Genomic DNA, 16,866 nt, shown 5'->3' with positions numbered 1-16,866 from the left:
ATGGAAAGGAGGAGGCGAGAACTGGCTTGATAATATAAATGATAGTTTAATGGTAAACTTAAAATGAAGACACAAACACATATGATAGACATGTCCGCTAACGATCTCTCTCTCCCGCACAGCCCTCTGCAGTCAGCCTTTAAACCTCACGGAGGCATAATTAGCCTAATACGGGACCGGGTGTGTAGTATCACGACCCGGCCCCGCCCTCCACCCTGCCACAATAGGGTACCGGAACTTTTGGAAACAGCATGCTGACTTCCTGTGCGATGTCTGAGGGATCAGATATCATGCGGATTCAGAGTTTTTGTCTGGTTTTATCTAGAGATTTGACCAGATTCCTTGAATCTTTTAACTATATTGTGCACTGTAGAGGGTGAAATGCCCACAATCCTTCTAATCTGTCTTTGGGGAACATTGTTTTCAAAGTGCTGGATTATTTGCTGAAGCATCTGTTGGCAAATTGACAAGTCTCAAATGATTCTTGCTCTTGAAGGACCAGGCTGTTTTTGGAGGCTCCTTATATAGTATGTCACGATTGCCTGTTTCACATCGCCTTGTTATTTTAACTCGTCAAATTGTTATTAGTCCTAAATTGCCCCCGTCTCAACTTTATTGGAGCATGTTGCAATCATCTGATTTGAAATGACTGTACAAAAAAATGAATAATACAAATTTAATTTACAGGTTAAAACATCATATAATGTGTAGTCGAGTTTTCAATTAACAAAGGGTGAAAGTAATTTACAAATCACTTCTTTTTGTTTTTATTAGCATTTTTTATACTGTCCCAACTTATTTTGGAATTGGGGTTGTATAATACAGTTAAAAAAATGCTTTTTAAAATTGGTAAAATGTAGTTTAGCATGCCACGCTGCAGGACATTTCAAGGTATTTTGACACTTTGACACATTGTTTTAAATAATTAAAATAGTATGGCTAAAATAGTGTGCCTAATAGTAATAGTCAAGAGAATACATACATGCCCTTGAGGTGAATACTTTTTTATTTTTGCACTGACAATATGGTCACTAACTGTCCACGCACACCACACAAATCGGCTCACACAAATCAGTCTATCACAAAACAACATAAATGAGCAGAGTTGATGTGATTGGTTGTCTTCAGTCAGACGCTCCTGTCAAAGGTTTGTACTGTTTCAGCAGAGACTGATAGATTTTTCAGCAAAGTATGGTGGGTGTTAATATGTAACTTATTCTAAACTCTGGAATGGTGGTCTTAAGCAAGTGCACACGACCCTGTCATACGTGTACTCACAACTGGACCCATTAAGACATCTCTACAACTGCAGAGTTAATGGTAAAGGCATAGCTGCAGGCTGACATCACTGTTTGTATTAATTCTAAAGAGTCAGGTTGCGCTGCACTATATCTATAGCTTCTTTTCCACTATCGGCCCGATGGTGGAAAAGGGGCTGTGTCCATTACTGGACAAAGTGCCACAATTACAGCCAATAAAAATATATTTGATTTTTCATACTCAGTACAAGGCTGGATTGTGGACGGGACCAAAAGTGGCAAGTGCTTCAGACCTCACCAAAGCCTCAAGCTGCATGGCCCAAGAATGCAAAAGGAAGCTGAACACCAGGGCCCTTAGAACCAATGTTGGGGAGTAACTAAGTCGCAATGTGGCTAACTAACTACATTTTTCAGTAGTGTGACAGTAGCTCAAGCTACATTTTTAAATGGGTAGAGTTATAAATTCACAAAATGCAACATTTATCACATTGTATTGTGAAAGCAGCAATGGAGCCGAGGGAGTTATCAAAACACGCTCACCTAAAACATCCTCTCTCACTAATATATTGCAAGTGGGGAATCAAAATAATTTAAGTGAATTGGTTCTTTCGGACAGTTCATGTAAATGAACCAGTTAAAATAAACAATTCACTAATATTTAATGTTGGGAACTTCAACTTCAATTGATTTTAGTGAGTCAGTTCATTGGGATGGTTCATGTAAATGAACTAGTTAACACAAATGATTCACTGATTCACTTAAGCTCCGACTAGGCATACTTGGAAAGTTTTATCTCTATAATAACTTTATTTCCAAAGAAACTGTTTATTTGAATTGTTATATTGCATATGTCTGCATATTATATTCACATTTAATAAAGTATTATTCATCCCCATCATTACTGAATTGCCATTTTGTGTTTTTATAATACAGTCTTATTGTTTGCAGTGCATAGACCTACTATTGTAGTATTACAGTTCACTTGCATTATCCACTGAGGCTGTAGATTGTAATATAAAAATAAAGTGTCTTCTACTGAACTCATATCACAAGTTTTACCTCTTAAATTGTACATTAATTTGTATTGGATAAAACAGTTGAATATTCAAATTAAACTATGCAAAAAAGAGTGTTGTTTATCTTCCTCTAAGCAAGTAATACAGTATCTTGGTTAACATTTTTTAAACAAATAAAAAAGTATTAACATTAAAATAGCATGTTATGACTCAGGCTCTGAGGTGAAAATCTCCAAGTGATCACAGGCAAAGCAGGTAACCTCAAACCATGAGATTCATCCGCACAGAGGAGCAGTACTCACAACTCACGTAAAATCTCACGTTTAAAAATGTTTTCTTTTTTAAATAGCTTCAATACAGTTAATTTGTATTTGTTAGTAACTCGTAGTGTAGCTAACTACTTTTCTTTTTTTTTTAAAGATAAAACATGACTGTAGTGTAGCTACTATAAGTTATTAATAGCTTGTAGCTTGAGAAGCTACAGTTTCAAAGTAGCTTCCCTAACACTACAGTGAACAAACACAACATTCAATGAAGTTCAAACGTCTTTGTATTTGTATTTTTTGTTGTCTAATTTTACTCAACCAAAACCACCTTTCCTATTTTTTTATCACTATTGTCACTGAGCATAAAATAAGGGGTCTGTCCTGGGAGGTTTGCCCAGGGCCTTTACAGGACCATGATCCAGCCCTGATGCAGTATGGATTGGGATTTTTGACCAATATTTTTTTTTTAAACCAAGCGACTGACAAAATTGAATGTTCCCCATTGCCTTTGTTTCTTGTTGCCTGGTTAAGAGACAGTGTCCGACTGTTTGCATGAGAGGAATGCTTTATGTTTACTTACACAAATTATAATCTATCATTCATAAATGAAGGAAAATGGGTAGGACTAGTTGAACCTCCATTGGCGAAGCACTCACTTAGAACTGAGGAAATTGTTCATTAAGCAATTAAGAGTGACAAGTTGTGACAAGCTCCTGCTGAGCCTCTGATATGCATGATGCATAATTAAAGGATTAAGCAGATTGTCTAATTTGATTTTTACCAATTGCACATAGATATGAACCATCCATAAATGGGAGCGCAGATAGCTGCAAGTCTATCTGTAGAAGCGGTAAAATGGAGACCATTTCTCCAAAAAATAGAGTTGCATTACATTGTCTGCTATAGTCTATAAATTAATGGAATGGGAAAGATGGGAGATTGGTCATAGAATGGCATCCCCTGCTTTGCCTATCTGAGCCAGCCTGTGCTCTCCTAATATGGCTGCTATCAGAGCCTCCGGAGCGCTGACTCCGTTCCTGGGGGATCCGGGGCTCCGTGGGCTCAGAGGACTGAGGGAGGGTGAGGTTAATGTGTCTGGAGAAACCAAACGCTCTTTTTTGACTTTGCCAGAAGGGCGCGGGGATGAGGAGGAGGCGGTGTCACGGGGGCGTGAGCAGAGGCTGAGAGACTGAAGGGAGGGAAGAGGTGAGGAGGAGAGCGCTGGCACAGCAGGACTACGGCTGCGCTGGCGTTTCTGGTGGTGGTGATGCCGTTTGCCCGGACTGGGGCTGCGAGAACTTGGGGCCAGCAGGACCAGTGTACTGTCATCCTCAGAGCTGATGTCAGAACTGTCCGAGTGTGAACGGCACACTGGCGCAGGGGGTGTGGTCATGGGCAGATGCACCTGTGAGGAAATAAGAGAGAATGGAAAGTTGGAAGTGAAATATGAGAAGACTGATATAGTGATATCCTCAAGAGGCTTGTGTTATTGTATGCGAAGGCGTTGTGCGGTCTGTGACATCTAATCTTGGATATTTCTTTGTTTTTTTTAAGGCATTTATTTAATTCTTGTGTTGGGGGGGTCACTACTTTTTACTTGTGTAAAAGTAGTGATGCTACTAAGTAAATTAGATTTTCAGTAGCTATTTTCACAATATTGTATCTGTTTCAGTAACAAGCTACATTTTCCAAAGAGTAGGGGTGTAGTGTCACAAAATGAATTTTTTGTAAGGTTGATCACACAACACTTTAAATGTAGCCCACATCAGACACTGGTTTGAACAGACGACACTTCTTAACTGACACTTCCTGAGCACGCATAAAACAAGGCCAGACATGCTCATTATTTTAATATGTATAATGATTTAACTTACACTGGTGGCCAAAAGTTTGGAATAATGTTCAGATTTTGCTCTTATGGAAAGAAATTGGTACTTTTATTCACCAAAGTGACATTCACCTGATCACATTGTATAGTCAGGACATTAATAACGTAAATCACAATTCGATTTATTTTTTCAGAACTTGTTAAACTACTTTAAAGAGTTCTCATCAAAAAATCCTTCACATAGCAAGCAATGACAGCTTTGCAGATCCTTTGCATTCTAGCTTTCAGTTTGTCCAGATACTCAGGTGACATTTCACCCCACACTTCCTGTAGCACTTGCCATAGATGTGTCTGTCGTGTCGGGCACTTCTCACGCTCACGTTTTTTTGCATCAGTAATGTCCTGACTATACTTTGTGATCAGTTGAATGTGAATTGGTGAATTAAATATCAATTTCCTTCCGAAACAGCAAAATCTGTACATTATTCCAAACTTCTGGCTGCCAATGTCTATAATAATAGGACAATTAATGACTAATGATCTAATAAAATATTAAGTTATGAAAGACCAGATGGATAAAGTCATTTTAAATAAAGTCATTTTCAGTCATATGGTGGAATTTAATTACCACTGAAGCTCAAGAATGTAAAATTATGAGCGAGCATAATCATTAAATTAAAAAAAAGCAGGAAAACAGCATTATATATATATATGTGTGTGTGTGTGTGTGTGTGTGTGTGTGTGTGTGTGTGTGTGTGTGTGTGTGTGTGTGTGTGTAAATTAAGAGATGTAATCTTTAATAATTTCAGATTTCCATTGACTTTCTTGCATTCACATTTAGACTCAGTTTGAGAAATATAGAAACTGTTTTCTGTGTGGGCAAAGAGTAGTTTTACAAGGCTAAATCTACCTCTGCATCTTTTCATGCGCATATTTCACTATGTGAAAGTCAAACGAACTGCTGAACCCTACTGTTAAAGCCTATGATTTTATTTTCTTTATTTCAAAAGAAACTGAATCCATTAACTGGAAAAGATATGACTTTAAATGAAAAGTTTTAAACCATAACAGGCATATCACACCGTAAACCAAGCGTGCAAGTGAAGAACGTTTAGTTAGATTGATGTAAAAAGTTAAATCTAGCTGTTCAGACTGAAGGCACATCAGAAAAAAACAGATACGTATCCGATATATTTCCACACATGAAAGTGGCCCAGATTGGATTTGAAAATGGCACATTCAGAGTGCTTGTGGCTGCTCAAACTGTCATCCAATTAACAGATCTGTGTCACATTTGAGCAATTTTCAGCTGCGCTAGCCAAAAAACCGTCTTCTTTTTTCGAAACGAAATATTTTGTTAGTTCCTGCTGTTAATCAATACATTTGTCACACCAATTGTTTAATGTCACTCCATTTGTGTGACAATCAGGTAATATTATTTAATTCTAAATAGCACCATCTGATTGTTTTTAATTTCAAAATATTTTCTTCTTTAAATAGCTTCAAATGTAGTTAGCTACTTTTTCTTAGTAATTTGTAGTGTAGTGTAGAGCATTTTGACTGTAAGTAAACAAGATATCTATTAGCAGAACTTTACAGTCTGCTTTGTTTTCTGTTGGTGAAATAATCTGTCCATATTCCATTTGGACCAACAGAAATTATGATCACAAAATCTTTTTGTACTCTTCGTGGACTGCTGTGCCAGTATTTTAAAGCTTCCTTCCTCTGTTGCTGTTGGACTGTTACTTTCGGAAAAATTAGTGCTTTACACACTATTTGATCTCATATATTGTAATATTATTGGTTTATTTTTAAACTGTCAATTATTCGCATCCCAATTTTCTTTAGAAGACACCTCACTGGCCCCCTAGAGAAAACACCCCTGCCCTAAACAGCATGTAAAACTCTCAAACAACTGGTTCACATGTCTGACAGATGGTCTCTTTCTATCTAATTGGACAGTTCTTGGCCAGAAAAATATAACAACTAGACCAGGCTGATGATCAAAAGTCTGGCTACGCAAGACTATCTTTCTCAAAACAAATGACTTCTTGTGAAAGACTTCTTGTGTATTGAAAGCTTTAGTAAATATATCACTAAAGAGGTTTTTTTTTTTTTTCGATTGATAACAGTCCTTCCTGCTAAAACCGGTTTCAAACTATGATGCATTGTGTCTTTTTTTTATCCATTGTGTATCTTTCCATCTTGAGGCTTTTTGCCTTTTGGTCTGGAATGCATGCAACACAAGCACACTTTTGTTTTCAATTTGTGGTTGTCCGCCCTCAAATAAAAATGCTGCAATCAATACTTAAAATGTTGACTAATGGCAATGCCAGGGTGCACTGACCTAGTCATTAACCCCAAGAATAACTTGCTCTGAGCTGCTGAGTTGCTCATGCAAACAAACTAATATTTGCATTTGAACTGAATCAGAATTTGGGTATGAGAGCAGTGTAGACCTGAAATGGTTCAGTCACTCCAACAATGCTGTTGATGTTGTTACTGTAGTATCCCAGAATATATTCCCCCGGGTCTCTGGGCAAATCCTCCTCGGAGAATGTCACCTGAAAGTGAGTGAATGAAATACAAGTTTAGACTAGAATAGAAATGTTAGTCAACACAAACCTTTATGTTTATGTTAAGCCTTGCCTGAATGTTTAAAGAGCCTTGAAATTTGAAGGTTGCATAGGCCTTTTTGTACTTTGAATACTTCGAAGATCTGCAGCATTTAAGGAATAGTTAACCCGAAAATGAAATTTCTCTCATCATTACTCACCCTCATGCCATCCCAGATGTCTATGACTTTCTTTCTTCTGCATTTTAACACAAATAAAGATTTTTAGAATAATAGTCAGTTCTGTAAGTCCAAACAATGCAAGTGAATAGTGAAAACTATTAATCTCCAAAATGCACATAAAGGCAGCATAAAAGTAATCCATAAAACTCCAGTGGTTTAAGCCATGTCTTCAGAAGAAATATAATGAGTGTGGGTGAGAAACAGATCAAGTCCCTTTTTTCCATAAATTATCCTCCTTGCCCAGTAGGTGACAATTTGCATGAAGAAAGCGAAATCACCAAAAACAAAAGAACAAGTATGTGGAAGTGAATGCTGCACTACGAAAACTTTTTTTGGTTAAAAATTAGCAAAATATTTTTGATTGCGTACAGAAACAATGTCCTTACCCCAATTTGTATTTTGAGCTGCCGTGTCTGATTTTGTATGAAATCACTGGCTTATGTCGTTCATCCATGTCATTATGTCATGTCATAAACACAGAGAAGAAGTACCAGCTGTCGCATGTATAATGCTTGGATATGTTGTCTGGTAGATTATATTGGTTATCATGCTTTTATGAATTGAACAATAATCTTGATTTAACCGATCACAATGTATCTACATTGTCCCGTGAATTTTCTGTAACAAGTTTAATAATATGTATGACCTCTATAACTAAATTCATTATTTTCATGTTTAATAAAGTATATTTTATACCCATCATGATTGAATCCTTGTTTTATGTTTTTAGCTTACAGTGTTTTGTTATGGTTATTGTGTGCATTGCATAGACATACTATTGTAGTATATGGTTCACTTACATTTTTAACTGAGGCTGCACAATATTAAATACACATAATTGTCTTCCATTGAAATCATATCAGCCATTTAACAAGTTTCACCTCTTAAATTGATAAGTATAGTACAATAAAAACACTAATAGTAGATAAAACTTATTGTAGGAGCCATTTGTGACATTTATGTTGAAGTTAATTTAATGACCCCCTGCTGGTGAATCATGATCTTGCGGCCTTGGAAGGCCTTGGAACAGAAGGAGTTAAATTTGCACACCTGTGCCAATTAGTGGCATAAAGGTAGACAAAGGAGGAATCCATGTGTTGAACAGTTTTTTTGGAATTGAATGTTGGAAATGCATGGACGCCAGCAGGCATATGGTTTTCAACTATGTAGTGTCTTCCAGTAAGTCACTTTGGACGCCTCAGGGGTTTTATTTACTTGTCGGTTTATTTATCGAGATAATCAAATGCTATACTGGAATAAAACGAACAATCTATTGAAACCCCTGAGGCGTCCGAAGTGACTTACTGGAAGACACTACACTTATGAATAAACATATTAAAATATATTTGTAACTAGTGGTGATTGAGGTGAGTCCCCTGTTCTCTATGTTAAAGCACTTTGAATGTAGTGTCAGAAAAGTGCTATAAGTGTCAAATTCATTCATTCAAAATATGTAAATAAGAGTGTTTTTATATTCATCAAAACAAGCAATATTTAAGTTTTAAATGTTTAATCGTATAACATAATATAAAAATGAAAATAGCATGTTATGACTCCGGCTCTGAATATCTCCTGGTCATGATCAAACAGAGGCGATGTCCAGGTAAACTCAAACCATGAGAATAATCTGCCAGAAGAGCAGTGCCAAAACACAACTGATGTAAAGTGTTCTTCAGCAAATTGCTTGCAGTTTTAAGTTTCAACCACAGATGTCACTAGAGAGCACAAAGTTATGTTTTGCAGCTTTTAAGTGGTGATTTATAGGGAAAAAATGACATAATATTAATCTTTTTCATCATATTGATTCAGAAGACATGGATTTAACCACTGGAGTCCTATGGATTACTTTTATGCTGCCTTTATGTGCATTTTGGAGCTTTAGAGTTCTGGCCACCATTTACTTGAATTGTATGGACCTACAGGTTCTTCTAAAAACTTTAATTTGTGTTTTGCAAAATAAAAAAGTCACATATATTTGAAATGGCATGAGGCTGAGTAAATGATAAGAGTATTTAAACAACTCAATGGCTAGTTTGGATGGATGGATGGATGGATGGATGGAACACCCCCATTAAACCAGAACCGAGGGCCAATTTTGGTGGATATAGCCTGAAAATTTTAGGACAAGTTACAGTCATACATTTTAGTCTTGGATTTTGAAATAGTACTAATATTACTAACCCAAGATGATACAATAATAGTCTGATGGCTTTGTAAAGCTAACATTGCCAACAACCCTGTTCTTAGTCAGCATTTGTATTAATACTGTTCAGTGACTCCCTAATCCCAAAGCTTTCAATCCAAATTAATCTGAGTAAAATTTGATTTTGGGATTAAAGTTCTGATAGTCCAGTGCATGGTGAGGGAGTTTAAGGTCAGGGTCTGGTTGCTAATGTCTTTTGGTTTTCCAAAAGGACAAATCGCACACACACACTAATTCTTGTGTCCTACCTGCATTGAATGCTCAGATTTGGCCCATACATAGGCAGCATAATCCTTGTGGTGCTTAAATCCCACCTGAAAAAGGTCATAGATAGAATGTAAAACATTTACATAGTTTAAAATTGAATTATACGTGTGAGAGTGGGATTCATTCAATACCTTGTACAATCCCACCCAGTCCCATGAACTTCTCTGAAAGCCGGTTGCCATCGTCAGATTTACTATAGCATCAGAGAATTTGGTCCATTCTTTCTCCACTTCCAGTGTTACTAATGGCAGGTTTACCTTAAAGGGAAACTGAAGAGGCAGAGGAAGTGGCATCAAATTATTTTATACTTAAGATATTTAAGAGTCTCTTGAGGCACTTAATACCAAGTTAAACCCTGCTAAAAACACCATCTTAACCTGCAAGAAATTCACATGATGGTCTAAGATGGTTTATTCTGGTTAGCAGGGGCAGACTGGCCATTGGGAGAACCGGGCAGACTGGCCATTGGGAGAACCGGGACTTTTCCAAGTGAGCCGGTTGTGAAACAAGCATTACCACTAATAATGACAATTACAATAACATGTTTACTTTATATATTGCGTTCAGCCAATGCTCAAACATAAAGGAATTGATAAACAGGAATGTGATCCAACATACAGTCTGAACAGAATGAGCACAAGTGGAAAGATCAAATGTCCAAATGGCAAGCACAAGGTGTTGTTCAGCCACCAGAGAGCTCTCTAGTCACGGATGCACAGTCACAGTCCAGCGATTCAATCCAAGAATGTTATAGAGATGTGTGTGGTATGAGACGGATAAAAACTCAGACTAAAACCAACAAAACAGAAGATAAACAAACATCTTTGTTGTGAAGTGGCAGTAAACAAACTTTCTGTATCTAGGGCGATGGGTGTAAGAATAGAGTCCAAAACCGCAAGTGCTACTTGGACCAATGGAATGAGGAAAAGCAAGCTAAAATCTTACTATTCAAAAAGTATCTTGTGTTTTAGGCCACATGCAACTTTCTTTAATCTTTTGAATGTCGAAGTGTGAAGATAATTAATATCTAACATGAAACTAAAAGTAGCTCTTATTACGGACAATGCAGTGTCTTTCCCACCCTTTTCAGACTCACGTGCAAAGAGAAGAGGGCGGATACAGGCTTGTGATCGCTGATGGTAAAGCCCATGTGACTGCGGTAGAACTGCTGGGAGACTCTGGTGGCTCCGCCCAGCCATGAGGTCAGACCCCGCTGCAGAGCAGAATTATGGGAAGGCACAGGAGAACCTGTTCGGCGCAGACGCCACAAGATGCGATCTGTCCATGCTGGCTTTCTTTTTTTTGCACTAGGAAAGGGAGAGAGCCAGGTCAGAATGAGAAAGAAAAGTGGTAGTGGTAAACAATCACTTAGAGAAATGTATAATATGAACATGTACAGTGGGGTTCAAATGTCTGAGACCAAACTAAACACTAGGGGAGGATTTTGAAACATTTTATACAAAGAAATTGACATAGTTGATGTGAGATGACGAAGAAATATTTAAAATGATCCTAAACTATTTTGGATCACCAGTCAAATGAAATTAAATTTGTTACATTGACCATGTTAACTTCTTTGAACAAAAGGTCAGATTTCCTTGTTTCTATTGAAGCACAAGATGCTCTCTGGAATACTCTTAAATCATGCTGGTAAAACTGGACGATTTGGTTATATGATTTCTAATGAAAATGATTGTATTAAATTGGAAAAATTCAAGACAAAAGTATTTTCACTAGTGGACTCTTACTTTTGTACCCCAACTGTATTTTCTAATTTGCATATTTTTGCATATACTGTATACTCACACACCTAGTGTCATAAGTGTGTGTTCCCACATCAAACTTGTATGTTGGAGGAAACTGGAGGGGTCCCTCCATAAATCCCTCCAGCACAGTCTCACTTTTTTTGGCCATGTTGAGCTGTGCCAAAGACAAAACAAACCAATCTAGCAGACAATACAACATATGGTGGTATGGACATATATTTCTTATATACCTGAACTAAATCACAGTTTCATTGATGTAGTGATATACTGGCCTCTGGTGGTACCAGAGGGAAAAGTCTGTTTTGATAAGATCTGTATGTACAACAACATGCAACCTTGGCTGGCACTTTCCACAAATAGTGTATAAATGTGTGTCCCATAATAAACATAAACATCCAAAGTTATTAGGAGTGAGAATTACTAGATATGTTAGACAAACTAACTCTAATAACTGTATGTTGTTTATTTAAAAACTCAAACGAAACAGATACATTTGTTTTTTTACAATTATTTATTTTTATATTTGATATATTTTATTTAATTATATGTCTATGAAATGTTTATTGTTAGAAAATAACAAAAATACTCCAAAAGTTAGTATTTTAAACTGTATTCAGACTGTAGTCATGCCTACAAACAGGATTGCAAAAATTAAAAAATGTTCTCTCTTACCTGATCTTTCTCCCATAGCAGAGGCAGTCTGTCATTTTCAATTGCACTTTTCACCACATGTATATCTAAACCTTCGATTCTGAAGTTCAGATCACCAAACCAGAACACCACACTGTGAACAATTCAATAATTTCACCCCAATCAACACAATAGATCACCAGAGTTGAGTTTTACAAGCTCTGATCCATGCTAATATATATATATATATATATATAGTACTGTGCAAAAGTCTTAGGCATGTTTCACAAAAGCATTTGTCTTAAGATGGTTATTTATATCTTCAGCTTTAGTGTGCCAACAGGAAATATAAATGTAAGACTCTCAAAAATTTATTTTGCAAATAGAAAAGGTTAGAATTGAAGAACAGGGAGCCCTGCATCAGATGTCATGGCCCCCATAAAGCCCCCCATTGAACATCATGTCAGTCTGAGATTACATAAAGAGACAGAAGCAATTGAGAATAGATGGATAGAAGAACTGTGGTGAATTCTCCAAGAAGCTTGGATCATCCTATCTGCCAAAACCAAGACAAACTGAGTGTAGATGTATCTACGGAAATTGGTGATGTTTTAAAGGCAAAGGTATTCACAGAATATTGAGCTGATATTTATTAGCTTTTCTAAGTTTACTGGACTTTGAATGAATGACATTAAGTGATAAATGAAAAATATGCAACATTTTTCACAAGTGCCTAAAACATTTGTTCAGTATTGTGTATATATATATATATATACAGTGGCTGCCAAAATTTTGGAATAACATACAGGTTTTGCTCTTATGGAAAGAAATTGGTACTTGTTTTAACCAAAGTGATATTCAACTGATCACAATGTATAGCCAGGACATTAATAATGTGAAAAAATACTATTACAATTAAAAAAGAATATTAAACTTTAACTATTTCAAAGTGTTCTCATCAAAAAATCCTCCAAGTGCTGCAATGACAGATCCTTGGTATTCTAGCTGTCAGTTTGTCCAGATACTCCGGTGACATTTCACCCCACACTTCCTGTAGCACTTGCCATAGATGTGACTGTCTTGTTGGGCACTTCTCACACACCTTACAGTCTATCTGATCCCACAAAAGCTCAATGGGTTTAAGATCCATAACACTCTTTTCCAATTATCTGTTGACCAATGTCTGTGTTTCTTTGCCCACTCTAAACTTTTCTTTTTGTTTTTCTGTTTCAAAAGTGGCTTTTTCTTTGCAATTCTTCCCATAAGACCTGCACCCCTGAGTCTTCTCTTTACTGTTGTACATGAAACTGGTGTTGAGTGGGTAGAATTCAATGAAGCTGTCAGCTGAGGACATGTGAGGCATCTATTTCTCAAACCTGAGACTCTGATGTACTTATTCTCTTGTTTAGTTGTACATCTGGCCTTCCACATCTCTTTCTGTCCTTGTTAGAGCCAGTTGTCCTTTGTCTTTGAAGACTGTAGTGTACACCTTTGTATGAAATCTTCAGTTTTTTGGCAATTTCAAGCATTGTATAGCCTTCATTTCTCAAAACAATGATTGACTGATGAGTTTCTAGAGAAAGCTGTTTCTTTTTTGCTATTTTTGACCTAATATTGACCTTAAGACATGCCAGTCTATTACATACAGTGGCAACTCAAAAACAAACACAGACAATGTTAAGCTTCATTTAATGAACCAAATAACTTTCAACAGTATTTGATATAATGGCAAGTGATTTTCTAGGACCAAATTAGCAATTTAGCATGATTAATCAAGGATATGGTATTGTAGTGATGACTTCTGAAACATAACAGGATAAATGGAAAATCAGGACTAAATACCTCAAACAAACAAACAAACAAAAAAACACACATTATATGGAGTTCATAGAAAAATGAAAATTCTCTCTTCATTTTCTTACTCTCATGCATCCCAGATGTGTATGGCTTTCTTTCTTCTGCAGAATACAAACAAATATTTTTAGAAGAATATCTAAGCTCTGTAGGTCCATACAATTCAAATGAATGGTGACCAGAACTTTGAAACTTCAAAAAGCATATAAAGGCAGCATAACAGTAATCCATATGACTCCAGTGGTTTTATGTCTTCAGGTTTTATGTCTTCAGAATAAATATGATAGGTGTGGGTAAGAAATGGATCAATATTTAAGTCCGTTTTTATCATTAATTCTCCTCCCTGCCCAGTATGTGGCAATATGCACGAAGAATGCGTATCGGCCAAAAAAAATAAAAAAAATAAAAAGGATAAAAATCTGAAAGTGAAAATGTAGATTTATAGTTAAAAAAATGTTATACTTAAATATTTATGTTTTTACCCACACCTATCATATTGCTTCTGAAGACATGGATTACTTTTATGCTGCCTTTATATGCTTTTGGAGCTCCAAATTTTGGTCACCATTCAATTGCATTGTATAGGCCTACATAGCTGAGATATTCTTCTAAAAATCTCAATTTGTGTTCTGCAGAAGAAAGAAAGTCATACACATCTGGGATGGCATGCACGTTAATGATGAGAGAATTTTTATTTTTTATTAACTATCCCTTTAACAATAATGCACATTTTTCAATGTTCAGTTTGAAATTAATTTACATAATTTTGTAATTTTATAATTTTTAATTTACATGATTTTAGCATGTATCTTGATTTTATACATTATTATTGTTTTGTATAAAGCTGTCTTTATGTTACAAGTGTTTGGAGAGGAATGGTTGAAAAATAAGAGAGCTTGGTGACATCAGCCAAAAAGGAAAGGTCATTTCAGAGTTAGAGCTATTTGGGTGACAGATTATAAAGTAAACATTTTGGAATAACAAGCTTCTTGGGCCAAAGGCAGGGCAACACCCTGGACATGTGGCCAGTATTCAAAGTTCAATGCAATTTAATGTGAATATGACATTTAAATAGCACTACATAGGACAAGCGTCTATAGAAGATGGATGGATGAGCATGGAATATTCCTTTAGTATCAACTATTATATAATAACACAAAAGCAATCCCAAATTCACTTTTTCTCCGGTACCTACTCATGATCCAGCACGCCGACTGCGGCTCCGCCCTCAAACTGCTGCTGCTGCAGGATGCTTTCAAAGTCCTCCATCCGCTGCTCCAGGTTCCGCATGTGAGCCGGCAGGTGGCAGTTCAGAAAACATACAGGGTGTCCGAAAACCATCATGCGTGCGCTCACGCCCCCTTTATTCCCCTGAGACAGAGGATAATGGAAAGCCATTAATAATACAGCAGATCTACCATCACACTCTGTAGCAGAGTATTTTATTGAGCAGCCAAACATCAAAACAGCAATTATTCTGCATGTCACGAATGTTGATGTCGATCAGGCAAGAAATGAAACAGTGATGGGTTTGGAAAGAGCTAAACAGGATTTAAGGGGATCTAAAAGGAATAGCTTGCCCAAAAATGAAAATGTTGTCATTATTTACCCATCCTCAAGTCATTCTCACATTCACACAGCTCTTTTCCATTTAGTAACCACATTGTTTTGATCCAAAAAGAACAAAAAAGCACCATAAAAGAAGTCCATATGATTCGTGTGCCATATTCCAAGTCTTCTGAAGCCATATAAAAGCCTTTTGTGAGGAACAGATCGAATTTAAATAATTGTTTGCTGATAATCTTCCCCTCTGCTGCAGCTATCAAATCAAATATGGTGGCTCGTGGCTTGTAGCGCAGGGTTGATATCATGACATTTAGTGTCTTTTCACACCTGGCTCATTTGGAGCATTTGTTTCAGAACCTGGTGTGTCTATCAATACCCAAGCTATCAGATGGCTACAGAAGACTTGGAATATAGTGCACAAGTCATATGGACTACTTTTATGATGCTCTTTTGTGCTTTTTGGAGCTTGACAGTTTTGGTCAATATGGAAATGACCGTCTCCATTTGTGTTCCATGATCAAAATAAGAGCATTCAGGTTTGGAACAACATGAGGGTAAGCAAATAATGACAGAATTAAAATTTTTGGGTGAACTATTTCTTTAAAAACTATGCTGAGAAGGATCAGTGTACTGTGCAACCAAGGGTGAAATGGGCTGTGCAGAGACTTGCAGTTTATTAGCGGCTCCAATGCTGCAGTTCCCACGGGTTGTGCTCTCTTTATCTGTATAATGCACTAGGGAGAGCTGAGAGCTGCTGCTGTGTGTGTATATATATATCAGTGTGTGCGCACTCTGTATTTGATCAAACAGAGATAAACCTGCTGTATGTGTGTGTGTGTAGTGTGCACTGGGAGACAGATCATAAAAAGAGCTGATGTGTGTCCTGCTGTGCCCCCTTAAAGGAGACTACAGAACAAGCCTGGAGAGATGCTGACAACACACAGCACAGTAGCACAGGCTCTTTTCGGAATAGCATACTACCATACTACTCTAACCATTTCTGCAGTATATAATCTGTATACTGTGCACATAATGGCAATTTTGCCTGTATGCATGGAATGACTTTATACATTTGGCAAAATGTCCAATATACAGGGGAGCTAACTGTGTAGAATGTGTTCGATTGGACCGTCTATTTCCAGTGTGATTAAAGTACTGAAGCAATATTAGCCGGGACTCATTATTTGATCAGACTGCCACATTTTAAGATATTTTAACACAAAATGTGATGAAAAAAAGTGAATTAAGCAGCTTTTTATTTCCAAGATGGATGGGACTCATATACACATGCAACATGAAGTAAAAGAACATAGCGAACATAGCCACATACACAAACACATGCTCGCAGCTTAATTTCCGCTCCCTCCCTTTGACTCTTGCTGTTCCTGTAATCTTCAAAGACGCCACACAGCGG

The 16,866-nt window shown here is 36.8% G+C and overlaps 1 protein-coding gene across 1 annotated transcript in view; it reads right to left on the bottom strand.

Moving 5' to 3' along the window:
- Window positions 1–976: 976 nt before the first annotated feature.
- Window positions 977–16,866, bottom strand: part of LOC127636017 (inositol polyphosphate 5-phosphatase K-like) — a 50,566-nt gene continuing 34,676 nt past the window's right edge. Inside the window, exons 6-13 of the mRNA XM_052116374.1 lie at window positions 15,082–15,257; window positions 12,075–12,186; window positions 11,447–11,556; window positions 10,733–10,943; window positions 9,768–9,905; window positions 9,618–9,683; window positions 6,829–6,933; window positions 977–3,946 (exon numbers count right to left, since the gene is read on the bottom strand). Coding sequence (XP_051972334.1) covers window positions 3,485–3,946; window positions 6,829–6,933; window positions 9,618–9,683; window positions 9,768–9,905; window positions 10,733–10,943; window positions 11,447–11,556; window positions 12,075–12,186; window positions 15,082–15,257 — 1,380 coding nt within the window. The 3' untranslated portion in view covers window positions 977–3,484. The remainder of the gene's footprint in view (window positions 3,947–6,828; window positions 6,934–9,617; window positions 9,684–9,767; window positions 9,906–10,732; window positions 10,944–11,446; window positions 11,557–12,074; window positions 12,187–15,081; window positions 15,258–16,866) is intronic.

Source organism: Xyrauchen texanus, chromosome 43, assembly GCF_025860055.1.
Source record: "Xyrauchen texanus isolate HMW12.3.18 chromosome 43, RBS_HiC_50CHRs, whole genome shotgun sequence".
Lineage (NCBI taxonomy): Eukaryota > Metazoa > Chordata > Actinopteri > Cypriniformes > Catostomidae > Xyrauchen > Xyrauchen texanus.
This window is presented reverse-complemented; position numbering and strand designations above follow the sequence as displayed.